A 13,838-nucleotide genomic window follows, 5' to 3' on the forward strand; every position below is an offset into this window, starting at 1 on the left:
GCTTTTCAGGCGGCACAGATTCAGTACTTAGAAATGGAAATGTCCTCTCTGATTTGCAGTGAAGTGACATGTCAGAACTCACTAAAGAGACAACTGCTGGAAAATCTCCAGGGTCACTGTGTTACCAGTTTTTCAAGTTTATGATAATAAATTGTCTGTTACATCCACAGAGCAGTGTAGTGGAGCACTGTTCATAAGTCTCTTGCTGAGAATGGTATTTAGGATGCGAAGTCTGTCAAGTGTGACTTGGCAGGTGCTGTATTGACAGAGTCTCAGCCCCTAATGAATTGAACTGTGGCACGTTCCATGGTGCCTCCTGACACATCCTGCAAGAGAACACTGCTTCTGGGCTGCTGCCTCAGGAATCGTGGGGGACCATGTAATGTACGTGTGCGCAATACATCAAGTAACTGGAGATGGCTGTTCTTGGGCGTCATTAAAGCAATGCTTGGAAATGCCAGCATAACTGTCAGTCCAGCGTAGTGAAATTCGTACAGTGATGTTCTCAGATAAGTAACTGGTAGGAAAGTGCTTCAGTCAGGCTTGTGCACATGATGTTTTGATAGAATATGGCAAAATCTGAATCTGGACTTGGAGGCAATTCTGTAAGCACAAAAACGCTTCCAGATGTTTGAGAGGAAAAATGGAATCAGGCTAGTGGTTGAGTTTGGTTCTGCTGTGGGACAAACTTCAGTGTTGTGATACTTGAACAACAGAGGAGTCTTCATCTGGGATGTGTCAGTTTTGTTTTCCTTTAGGCCTCTAACCCAATATTTTCCTAATTCTGGAAGTCAGGAGAACAGAATATTGGTACTATTGTGGTCTGTGTCTGAAGAGCTGTGTTAACTTAATTTGTTGTTCATTAATAATTTAAATCTCACTAGAGTTATACTTCCTTCAGCTATCAGTTGATCCTGAAAGGGTGTTGATTCTTAAACTGTATATAAAATATTCTCTTAACTCTTTTTGAAAGACTTGGTGCTTACTGTTATTAGATCTTGCTTAATAATGTGTTTATAGGAAGAGTATGAAATCAGAAACTACTTGTGTCTTCCTTTTCTCAGGAATCTTAGTCCTTGTGCATGCTCAGGAGTTTATCCTCTTGCAAGAAGCAAATAGGCACTCTGAAATCTGTGCTGTATTAAAAAATAAAACAGGTGGAATTAGGGAGGAGCTTAAGTCATCTGCTGGTGTATGTAATCCTGGGGTTACATACTAGATGATCAGTGGCCTTGTTTCTACATGTTGGCAAGCAAAACTGACAAAAAAACTTTTTGTCCCCTTACAATAGTGTAAGGATATGCTGATCTAAAAATGGTCTTTTTGGGTCCTCTTTGGAGCTTATTTTAAACTAATTATTTTTTTCCAAATAAAATGTCCTTGATTTTTAATGGAAGCTATTCTTAAGAAGCCTTTAAACAGGCTGAAAAACAATTTTATTGTGTGAATTTTTAAAATGCAGAGTGCTGAAGATCTGAGATGTAGACTATATGCAAAGCTGCTGGAAATGGACAGGGAACTGGTGTTGATCTAATTGTCTCTATGTGTGGACTCCCAAGAAATCACTTTTAGTGTTGGGAAAGAAGCCCAGCTCAAGGCTTCGTTTTAAAGAAATGTGTAGTGTCCTAAACTCTGACTTATTTTTGTATTGTAACCTGTCAATTTGCAGGTCAGCGTTATGAGGAAGAAGAGGAGGAGGATACCTTACCTGACTCAGATGCCCTGCCAGACTCGGATGACGAGGTGGATTTGGATAAGCCGCGTCCCATACAGATTGTTCTTGCTCATGAAGATGACCATAACTTTGAATTAGATGAAGAAGCATTGGAAAAAATCTTGCTTCAGGAGCACATCAAAGATCTTAACATCGTAGTTGTGTCTGTAGCAGGAGCTTTCCGCAAAGGAAAATCTTTTCTTCTGGACTTCATGCTTAGATACATGTATAACAGGGTGAGTAATTTGAATTTTCTCTGCAGGGAAAAAGTAGTTTAGTTTGTTATTTTAGTAATTTATCCTTGTATTTGTTGACTAGAGCACAAATGTAGCAGGTAATTTTTTTCTTACTTGTTGGGGCATGGTGAAGCCAGCTACTCTGCTACTACTCTGAAGAAATGTATTTAAGTGACAGTTCTTTGGAATAAATTTTTGAGCAGGTATCAAGGAAACTTATTGATATCCAAGTGTAAGTGGTCATGAGAAGAATGAGAGAGTGTGGTGGCCTGTTAGTTGAGCTTTGGGGAAGGGCTCATCTAATTAGTGGCTTGGAGGAATCTTGCTTTGACTTGATCTGCTGAAATTGTATTGTAGCAGTAGTTTACCCGTTGTTGCAAAAAGTGTCTTGCCAGGTAGCAGTTGGAGATCTGCTTAAATATGAGGTATGGCAAAAAGGAGAAAGTCTCCTGTTTGCTACTTGGAATATGTCTCTGAACATAATCTAGGAACTATTGAAATCCTTTCAAGTAATTTATAAATGAATGCTCCATCCAAAATTTGATTTCTTCTTTTTAGTTTGTTAGCTGATGTTGTCTTGTGTCTGTTACACTTTGAATCCTTTGGTAATACGGAAAAGGTGGAGTAGGGTTTCCTGTGAGCATACACATCTGCCTGTCCATGGTTGTGGTATGTTTCTCTTAATCTGTGTAGTCAATGTTGACAGTTCTGTGTTTTGTTGCTTTTTGAAGCTCTTTAAAAAAAATCAAGCAGAACTGATTTTTGTCACTGTAGCTGGAATTCGCAGTAGCAGTAACTAACCACTACTGCATCTATTTTGCCTTTTTGCTTGCTAGCCTGAGAGGCAATCACAATGAACCCCACAGTTGGAGGAAATATGGCAGTGTTGCAGAGAAGCTCCTAATAGTTGGCAGGTGAAGATTTTTCTCTTGCTCCCAGTTGAGCTTGCTATTGAATTTTTCTCACTGTTCTGTCAAGAACTCTTAAGAAAGACACTGAGGATATGAGTAGGAGGAATACAGAGAAGCAAGCTGATACTTCCAACTTCTTAAGACTCTTGACCTAGGGAGGAATAAATGTCCTTGATATAGTTCTTCAAGTGGGTGGCCTTTTGTGTTTGTATATAAAACCTCTCTGTTTATATTTTATACCCTGTTTATAATAAAAAGAAAAAAAAAAGAAGAAAATCTGAAGTATAGCCATCTGAGCTTAGATGGTGGCTGGGTGGAGGTAGTGTGAATTCCTTCAAAAAATATAAGGTGTGGCCTTTAAGTGAATATTCAAACTTTCAGATTGTAATCTAAAACAAAAGTTCACAAAGCAGAGTGGAGTGAAACAGTTTCAGCCCTGTGTAATACCTTGCCTCTCTGTTCACTTTATTGTGCAATTGCTTTTTTCAGTTTTCCATGTCCTTTGAAATACCATCAGTATCATTTAAACTGAGGATGAAGGCAAGCTTGACCTTCCACTGTAACGACTGTCTCTTACCATAAGCAGAGAGATCTTGCTCTCCATGTGCTGCTTCTGGCCAGGCATTTGCATTCTGAAGCTGTAATGCTTGCAGGCCCTTAGCTGAGCTGATTCAACTCAGTGATGCATCAGAAGACACTGCATTCTGCTGTATTGTTTACTTGTCAGCTCGGTGACATAAACTGGCTCAGGGAAAGATTTTGACAAGCATCAGAGCTATGGCAAACTGATTGATGGGAGTTGGGGCTGGGAGAAGGTAAGTGCAATGTCTTCTCTTTTGAGCATGGCTGAGTTGTATGCAGTCAAATAGTATCTTTGATGCTTAAGCAGTTTTCAGTACAAGAGGGGAGACCTTAGTGTGGTTTACAGGATGCTTCAGTCTGACAACTCCATCTTCAGTCTGTATTTTCTGTTAACTAAATATTGGATCCTGAAGAAAATACTAAAACCATCTGCATTTGGTTCATACACTAATCAAACAATTTTGGGTTATCCTCCTCTGTGGGTGTTAACATGCATGATGAACACCTTGCCAAGATGCTTCAGAGTTCCATTTTCTTGTATTAAACCAAGAGCTGAAGGTCATGTGAGAACTTAACATTCTAAAAATACCACTTGTGCCAGTTGAAGTCACAGGTAGGATTTTGGCATGGTCACTAACTTCAGGGAGGTAGGTGCCTCATTTAAGCATTGATACTTAGTGCTGTGTTTGCTCATTTGAAATAGAACAAAGTAATCTGCCGCAAAACAGCAGCAGTTGTGTACTGAGGAGGCTGCTGCAAGGATTCTGTGATCTTTGTTGCAGTTTAAGCCTTATTAAGAGTTAGGTGCAGTAACACTAGTAAATTTAGATTTAAAAGCTTTTTTTACAGGGTATGACCTTCTTAGCTTGTATTAATCTGCAAGGTGCACTCTGTGCTAACAGCACTTTGCAAATAAAGCTGCATTCTCACTTTTGTTAACGTAGAATCTAGAGAGGTTATCTTCTGGGTGACTGAAACAAAATTGTAGTGCGACTTTAACTTGGTTTAGTATAAGAACAATGTCAGGTTTTTTTCCCTCTCATTTCCTGAATATCTTTCAAGCCAACTTGCTGGATGGAGCCTGAATTTTAATACTGAGTTTTTAACTAGGGTAACAAGCTAGGAGTGCTTTAAACTAATGCAAAGGTTACTAGAGACAAGCTTAAGTGTGTCATCTGTAAGATGAAGCAGCTTCAGCTGAAGTTGTGCCTGTTTAAGACTGAAGTCTCTGGTGACATGAATCATATGAAATCAAATGTGACTATATCTAGTGCTTGTTGAGGGACTTATAAAAATATTTATGTGGTTTTGGTCTGAATTGCTACAAATAAGGATAGTTTCTGGACTAAACTGTGAAAAAGTATTCTTGTATGAATGACAGATGGAATAATACATTATTGATTAATGTAACGTTCTTTTGTGAAAAGCTACAGGTCATGAACATATACCTGTGAGATATGATTCAGCATTGCAAAACTATATCCTGGAGTGTACTGAAGTCCAAAGCAGGTCTGGAGCTTTAGTTTCTAGAGTGGTCAGTGGATGCATAAGCATCTTCACAGAATCACAGAATGTTAGGTGTTGGAAGGGACCTCAAAAGATCTTCTGGGATAAAAAATGCCAGAGGAAAGTTGTTTAGGTTTTGCTTATTCTGGTAGAGGTTAATGGGCATGACAAAAGAAAAGCAACCAAAAAAACCCCACCCAAATAAAAAATCAAATCCCAAACAACCTATCTGTAACGATCTGATGTTCTCTGCATTGGGATACTTGTGTTCAATTTCTGAATTTTAGCTGCTCAGATAGGAGAGCTGAATTGTGCATGTAGCATTTGGGAGAATGCTGGTGCGGAACGGCTGCATTTGCTTTCCCTGTTAGTGTGGTTTGTTTAGTGTGCTGCTAGGTACAAGGAATGTGTGCAGGTTTTTTTCTGATCCCCCTTTAGAAATAAGCAGTTTCACTTATTTGTGGTAAGTATTTCTATTCTGTACAGCCATGGGGTGCTCCTATCTTCCGAGATGGGTCTTGAGCTCTTTTCTGAAAGCTACCAGTACAGAGTCAACAAGGTAAAGACCACAGCCTAGTGAACCGAGAAGTCTCCCCTTTGACCTTCTCAAAGAGCACACTTTCCTGGCTGGTAAGCTTCTCTGGGTAGTCGGAGGCAAATTCATTAAATGTATCTTTCTGTTCTGCCAGCATACTGTATTCTAGCCTGTGAATTAAAGGTGTTTTTCTCTAAGCCCCCTCAACACTTAAACTGTTGTCTGCCTACAACTTTTCTCATAAGATTTCTGTGTCTGTAAATCTGTCACAGTGAAACTTCCTCAGAGTACTTGCTTGTGTTCCTTACTTACCTAGTATGTAAACTACACTGGGTTTAAATGCGCACATGTAATGGCTAGATTCTTCTGTGTAAGCCACTGCTCTGTGTTGCTTGTCTTGAGGACTGAAGATCTTGTTTACAGTACCATCAGCCATAAACTGTATTTGACTCTGATAGCCTTTCCTGAAGTAGACAACGTGGCAATGAAATTTTAATATGAATGTGTTGATTGACATGCAGCAAACTATTAACATGACTTTTTCTCCTGAACTGTAGTTTTATAACTGTGACAAGTACAGATTGTGTACCTTTTGGTCCTGGGGCCTATTTGGCTTCTGCAAGCTGGTGTTGGGGGTCTTGTGCTGTCCTCTGTTAGTGCAGGGGCTTAGCTGCTTTGAGGAGTTGACCTGTTCATGAGGGGGAAGGGAGAGGATTAAGTCAAGATCAGGTTTTTTTCGGTTCCTTGCAGAGGTTTAGCTGTTCCTGTAGTTAAAGTAAAACTATGTTTCAGTTCTCTCAACTGTGAGAAGAGCATGAATGCAGAGTGGAGTTCATAGATGAAACTGAACTTTCATCATCACTTCTGAGTGCTTGAGACTTGAAAGCTGTGTACATATACTCTTCAGTGGCTGAAGAGTTGTGCACCTGCTAAAATACAGTATACTTGAACAGCATTTCTTTGTGGATGATCCTTGAAGCACAGAAGATTAGTGTGGTATTGTAATATTGTGTAGTGTTGTCAATTGCTTTGAAGAAAATTAGAGAACAGTGTGGAAGTCTGCTGAAATGTGGCATGTTTAAAGTTTCCTTGGTTTTAAATGAGTTTCCTCTTGTTTTGTAGACTTCTCCTTGCTGGATAGGTGGAAACACTGAACCATTGACTGGATTTACGTGGAGAGGTGGATGCGAACGGGAAACCACTGGCATTCAGGTTTGGAGCGAAGTGTTTGTAATTGATAAACCCAACGGAACAAAGGTAAGTGCTTGACTTAAATGGGTGTATGTAAGGATTTTTGCCTCTGTGTGTATACCTTTAAGGCCATGGTTTTCATGGAGGCAGTTCAAACATGAGTTGCTTTCCTTTGTATTCAGTAGTTGCATAGCATGTTTGGAAACCTTCTATCAGTGCAAAGTATGAATTTTCCTGCTGGATTCTAAGATTCATTCTCCAACAATAGTCCCATTCTGAGAGTACTTTGTTTTGGCTGAGAGTACTCTGTCCGGGCTGGTGGGTGGGTTGCCCTGTGGATGTTGTAAAACTGTAATGGCTATAAATACAACTGCTCTGTAACAAACATTGGGATTTTGAGAGATAAGAATGTGTTCTGGCTTGTAGCTGTGTTCTAATAGTGCATGGCTGTAAGTACTGGAAATGGCGTCAGTGTCTGGAAGTTCTTCCTTCCATACAGTCTAACAGATAGTCCATAAAAACGGATTAAGTCTAACAGTGTGATAAAAGGCACTAACTCTATTCTAATAATCAAAGCTGGTGCGTCTTTTTTAACTCTAGAGTCAGTTTAACTACAAAGTTTGGTTGTAGGTGTTATAATGCTTTGTTTCAGAATGAAGATAATATTGTTAGTATTTATTCCACAATACTGGTGGTGTATCTTGAGCTATTCATGTTCTCCTGAATCATAAGTTCTTGGTTAGTTAACTTTCATACTGTTTGCATTTACGAAGGAAACTGATGGTCAATTAATATGGGACACCTTAACCAGTGGTTTAGGGGCATGCAATGAATTTTATCAAGTTTCATAGCTAGCCAAACAGTTCTCTGGATAAAAAACAATTAAGTGTCAAGAATGTGCTGTGGGTACAAATCAGTTATTCTTGCTTATTGGTCATCCCTAACTGAAAGAGAAGAAAATTACAGTAGATTCCGAAGATGGGAATTGGACAAATTACCTTTTATCATTAAGATCACTTCATTCTTTGCCATTCCAACAGACTGTACCAATTATCTTTTTTCCTTCTGAAAATTATTATTTTAAGATGGATACATTTTTAAAAGTAACCATCTCCCTCTTAGGTCTCATGAACTGTGCTGAAGTTCATTAGAGCTTCAGGTGAGGCTGAACTTCTTCCAGTGAATAAGAGCTGTCTGTTACTCTGCACTACATCTCACTGGGCTGAGGGAGGCTATTTCAGTGGGAGAGGGTAACTAGTGTAGCAAGGCCAAAGACTTAAAGGCTGATGACATGACCCTCTAGTTGTTGCCTGCTCAGCTGCAGCTGTGCACAGGGAGCTCACTGAGGTTTAATAAGTAGGTGTAGAGGCAGATGCTTGCTCTAATTGAGCAATGGCCTGGAGTTTGAAAGGGTTAACAATTTGGTTAACTTTTGCTACTTTTTGAAACTCTCTAGGTTGCTGTACTACTCATGGATACCCAAGGTGCCTTTGATAGCCAATCCACTATCAAAGACTGTGCGACGGTTTTTGCTCTGAGCACCATGACGAGTTCTGTCCAGGTGAGAATACCTGTGCTCACAAATAAAGGCATCTGCAGGAACAGCTCCATCCTGAGCATGCAAAGAGTATCTCTCTAGCCATGCTTTGAAAGTCCACCTGCCTGAAAGAGAAGAAAATTACTTGAAGCATGAAAGGTCAACCTGAAAGGTTAAACCTTTCATGATTCTCTTTTTTTTTATTTTCAGTGTAGTATACTACATGAGTTTCTCTGTGGAATCAAGGTTATCCAAGGCCAAGCTGAGTAAAATTGCTGACTGAACTGGGGAATCCTCCCAAAAAGATGTTGCAGTAACAACTGCTTCTGTACAAATATGTTACAGGATCTTCCTTAAGACTTTTATTAGATAGAGTATGCAGTAAAATTACACTGTGACCAGCTAAACTTGCACTTGTTGCTACTGTTAAACTTCTGATAACTCTCTTGTGCTATGTCGAAAACTGCTTTTAAGGTTTGTGCCTTAAATGTGCCAGAACTAGCAGATTTTTGAGGGATGACAATTGAATTTCTTCAGACATGCTACAACATGGAAGTAACAAGAGTATGTGGAACACTACTACTGCCCTTTGGGGTTGGTTTTGGTGTGTTTTGTTTGTTTGGTTAGGGTAAGTTGTGGGTTACTGATGCATCTTTGAGTTTACTGCTGTTCAGTATTTGTGCTATTGAAACAGTCACAAGCTCCCTAGATAAAATCAGATTTCTCTAGGAAGACTTGAAAAAAACATCCAACAAACCAGGTTAACTAACTATCCGGTGTTTTCTGTGTCAGAGATGTAGCTGCTGGGTCACTGAATGCTGGAGTGCTTGGACTTGAGGACGGCAACAGATGTACCCTTTTTCGTCCTCCTGTCTCGCACCTATGTGGTGATTTGAAATATTCAGCAGTCTTCTTTGGGTCCTTTATGTCTTGCTTCTGTAGAAAGAAGCTTTTCCAAGAAGGATTAGGGTAGTCAGGAGTACTTTTGTCCCTAGCACTTTGTATAAGGAAGTGACTTTGTAGATTCATTTTATAACACCTACTTTTGAGTAGTTAGACTTTTCTGGAGAGGGTAAAAATACTCTAAAAGAGACTACATGAGCGTAAGATAATGGTTTCCCATTACACTAGTTCTTTTACTGTCTCTTGCAGGTATACAACTTGTCCCAGAATATTCAGGAAGATGACCTTCAACATTTGCAGGTAAGAACATGCAGAATTTATATTAAGCTGTTGGCCTTGAAGTTAATACTAATGTAACTGATTTGAGAGCTGCTTGCTACTTCATATAAAACACTGAAGCTCATCTGATGCTAAAACTAGTCCTGCCTAAACAGCATTATTCACATCAATTCCATGATGCTGTGATACTTATGCTGTGCCAGCATAGAGGTAAAATGGCACAGGCTTCTAAGCTGGCTAAATCTTACCTTTCTAAAGGCTATCTATTTGATAAGTTCTGAAATTCCTAAAAGGATGAAGAAAGAAAATGTTTTATGAAAGTACATAATGAGAAAATTTCAGTGTCAGTTTTTTTTTTTCCCCTGAGATAGGAAAAGTATTTTCCTAACCCATTTCTAAAGAAACAGAAAGAGTACATTCTACCCAGAAGTTTTTTCCAGTTTTTCAACTGAGAAACTTCTTGTTTCTGCTTAGAAACAAAAGCAGGAAAGAGTTACTGTGGGGTTTTCATCCTCTAATGGAACATTGTGGTCAAAGGCCACTGAATTCTGGCTTCATGTGAGTGGTGCAAGAACCTTATCTCCTTAACTTAAAACCTGTAGCTTTAAAGGCTAGCTTGTGTATTAACAAATGCCTGCCTGTGCTCAGGCCATGACCTTGTCGCAGCTTAAAACTGTTTTACATGTCTTCTGATTGAAAGGACTTCTGTCTTGGTCAGGGCTGCAGAAGACGGGCTGCCAGTACTGGAAGTCGAAGAGCACTAACTAATCATAGTCTTGTGATGCTGTTCTCAGTTAACAGAGTTGTATCACTGGGCCACCACCCCCAAAAAAACCCCAACCAAGCACTGCAAATGGAAAAAAGCCATAGCTAATTAGTTGAAAGCCAGGCTTTCCTTGTGGCCTTGGTCTTTTGACAGCCCTGGTGCAATCTGGATAGAGCCATTCCTTTTGGTATACTGGAGGGTGAGATTGGAGGGAAGGGAAGAGGTGATAAATACAAGCACTGTGTAGGGGACACCCATGCATTTAAAGTTCGAACAAGGAATTCTGGGCTGAGGGAAAGACATTTTGAATTTGTTCTGACAGGAATTTCTGTTCCTCTGAAATACTCTTAGTCTTTTTTTGCGTTTTCCATGCAGCAGTAAGGGAATGGGTTAGGGAGTTAGGAACAAAGGACTTGATCTCATGTGGGTGCTTGGCCATTTCAGAGCTGCTTTTGCTCAGAGTGGCAAGGGCTTGGAAGGGAACTTGTTAAATTAGTCTTTAAGGTTCCTAGATGCTCTTGTGATCAGCACAGGGGGATCTGTCTCTTTAACCATGAAATTTGTCTGGCATGTTTCAGGAGTTAGCTTTAATACAGAGGATCAGTTGCTTGGTACTAGAGGATACGGATGTGCTTCCTTTGTCTTGACCTCCAAGATCCGTAAGGGGACTAGCATGAGTCAACAGCCTGACATTATTGATCTCTGCTGAAACAGCCAGCACAGTCTGTAATTTGTTTTTGTGGGTCCTGTGAAAAATGCTGCTGCTGGTATTAAAGGTGGTGAAAGCAGTGAAAGGAAGAGAGCCGATGCTTGCCTTTATGCTGGAAGGAAAGAACAATTATCAGTTAAGACTTAGGCCAAAGCAGAGATCTGGGATGCTGCTGAACTTAGCTTGTACTTAGATGCCCGATACATTGGCTGTAGCCAAATTCCTTGAGATTTCTGGGAATAAATCTTAAGTAGGAAGTAAGGTTAGCAAGCCTTACCTACTTTAGCCTAGGAAACAAATGTTGGAAACTGGCTTGCCGAGAGACACGGTAGCCCACAGGCCACGCACTGGGAGCTGCGGTGTGTTGACAGTTCTGGAATGGCACTGTGAAACCAGTGGAAATCGTGTCTCCTTCCTGACTTCTGCTGAGGCTTGGTGTACTTGTTCTTGAGGTGTGTTGGCCATTCTCAACCCACAGTAGGATTTAAGAAGTATGCTTTATTTCCCAGTGATGTAACAGAATATTTTCCATTAAAAAAATGTGTTTTATATGTGGCACCCTTACGTTCTTCTTTCTATCAGTTGTTTACAGAATATGGAAGACTAGCTATGGAAGAAATTTACCAAAAGCCGTTTCAGGTAACTGTGTATGTGAAATGGGTCTTACGCAATTGATCTCAAAACTGCTAGCATCTCCTGACTGTTTGCTAGGCCAGAGAAGGGCTTGAGGCTTTTTATGTTTAGTGGAGACAGACTGACATCTCATCCATCCTGAAGTATCCTCTTTAGCCTGTAAGGGTACTAGCTGACTGTTGTTAATGGTGAGTTTTAAGACCTTGTATCTTTAGAATATTCATCCTGCAAGCCTATGTCCCCAGTGTTCTTTTAACTGGCCCAGGCAAGATGCATTCTTTATAAAGCACCTTGTCCGATATGAGAGTAATGTCAAGGTATGTTTTCTGTCTTCAGCTGATGGGAGAGAGGACAGTGTAAGCCCTGTCTATAGCAAAAGGCAAACTTATGGATCAGGGAAGCTGTCTTTTTGAGAGACTTGAGTCCTTCCTTTCAGATAAGGAGTGAGTTGCATTTGTGGGCTTGATGTGTGGGTTTGGTGTTTGATTGGTTGTTTGTGGGTTGTTTTTTCTTTTTAAACAGTCAGACACTTGCACCACAAATCTGCAAGGCTACTTCATTTAGAGCAGCCAAACTTAAAATTCTTTTTACTTAAATAATCACACCTATGTGAGAACTTTTGACCTTAAGAACAATGCCAGCCATTCACTACTGTTGTTCTTCCTGTTACAGACACTAATGTTCTTAATTAGAGATTGGAGTTATCCTTATGAACATGCATATGGCTTGGAAGGAGGAAAAAAGTTCCTAGAGAAAAGATTGCAGGTAAGTTATCTCCAGTAGTCCTACTGTGATCTTCTAAGGGACAACTTACTGTCAAGATAATGCTGTGTGGTGAGCTCACTCTGTGCTAATAAAATACACTTGTGATGTTCCTACTTGTGTGCTGAGTTCTAGGGTTTAGAACTTAGCATTTCTAGGTTCAGTAATGAAAACTTAAACACACTTTTGTGCTCTTACTGTTTTTAAGCTTATCTTTAATATTAATTGCAGTACTGCAAAACTACTAGCAGTTCTTACTGCCTTTTTTTTTAAATTTAGGTAAAGCAAAACCAACATGAAGAGCTACAGAATGTAAGGAAGCATATTCATTCGTGTTTCAGTAATCTTGGCTGTTTCCTGTTGCCCCACCCTGGTCTTAAAGTTGCAACAAATCCAAATTTTGATGGGAGGTTGAATGGTAGGAAGCTTTTCATTGTGTGTTTCTTGATTCAGATAACTGAACTTATTTTCTTTTGTAGACAAAAATGGTTGGCCCTTGAAATGCTTGATTGGAAAGATATAGGGCTAAAAAGTGAAACTATAAAATCTAGAAACGGGCATTGTGTGTTCTTTTCAGTGCTTTAAAGGAAAAGGAATTAAGCAGGCAGAGGGAGTGGATATTTTTGCATCTAGCTTTTGATTGTAATCTGTCAACTTGAGAGATACTTCAAGGTCATTAAATAAGGATTCTGAAGATAAATAAGAGTTCCAGAGGGGAGAATTCACAAAATTAAAGACTTAAAATCGGAAGGCTTTTCTCTTAAGAACTTGCTAAAGCAAAGGTTTGGAACTAGAATGACTTTAAAATAAAAGCTGTAGGCTTCTGCTACTGCAGAATGAGAGGCAATCGGGATTCCTTCAATTGCTGCTTGCTGTGCAACAGAGAGGGGGTATCGGAATTGCATGGGCTGAAATCCTGGGTTTGCAATAGGTGCCAACCACGTCTGTGCTGAGGTCCCAGACCTGTGGGATTATTGTGTAAGATGTGGCGTAGTTGGGGAAACACACTTTAGGTATTATGAGGACTATAGAACTTTGAGTCTGAAGTTAAATTTAAGAGTAGGTAGAACTTACTCAAGCTATGCTGTGTATTTAAGCCTTTATATAACTTAAAAATGCTGTCACAAGTTGTGATGCTACAGATTTTGAAGGGCCATGGGTTATCAGTATTCCTTTAAGAAGTGTAAACTAACCTCTTTTTTCCCCTGAAATTGTTTGAATTTTACTAGATATAGATGAGGATTTTAAGAAAGAACTGCGGAATTTGGTACCATTACTGCTTGCCCCTGAAAACTTGGTAGAAAAAGAGATTAGTGGATCCAAGGTGACCTGTAGAGATCTTGTAGAATACTTCAAGGTAAGCAAACTCATAGTAATTATTTCTGTTAATGGCTTAAAAAAATATTCTAATTTTAGGGCATATTGTTCCCAGAGAATGTGGAATATCTAGGCTGACACTCACTGATCAGCTCACTTTTTTTTTCACTTCATTACGCTGACTTTCTAGAAGTGGCACACAAATTCCTAACAGTATGGCTCTTAGCAAGCTACTGGTGTCAAAATTGTGTTTTATT

At 39.6% G+C, this 13,838-nt stretch overlaps 1 protein-coding gene across 1 annotated transcript; it reads left to right on the forward strand.

Annotated features, from left to right (window-relative positions):
- Positions 1–1,669: 1,669 nt before the first annotated feature.
- On the forward strand, positions 1,670–13,621 carry LOC104267521 (atlastin-2-like; the record flags this gene model as incomplete). The annotated part of the gene is made up of 8 exons (XM_009867472.1): positions 1,670–1,950; positions 6,607–6,741; positions 8,132–8,236; positions 9,365–9,415; positions 11,452–11,508; positions 12,175–12,267; positions 12,544–12,682; positions 13,494–13,621. Coding segments are annotated over 8 exons (989 nt in total), but the record flags the coding sequence as incomplete, so codon positions are not given.
- Between the last annotated feature and the right edge of the window lie 217 nt (positions 13,622–13,838).

This window comes from Apaloderma vittatum, unplaced genomic scaffold (genome assembly GCF_000703405.1).
Source record: "Apaloderma vittatum isolate BGI_N311 unplaced genomic scaffold, ASM70340v1 scaffold27700, whole genome shotgun sequence".
Classification (NCBI taxonomy): domain Eukaryota; kingdom Metazoa; phylum Chordata; class Aves; order Trogoniformes; family Trogonidae; genus Apaloderma; species Apaloderma vittatum.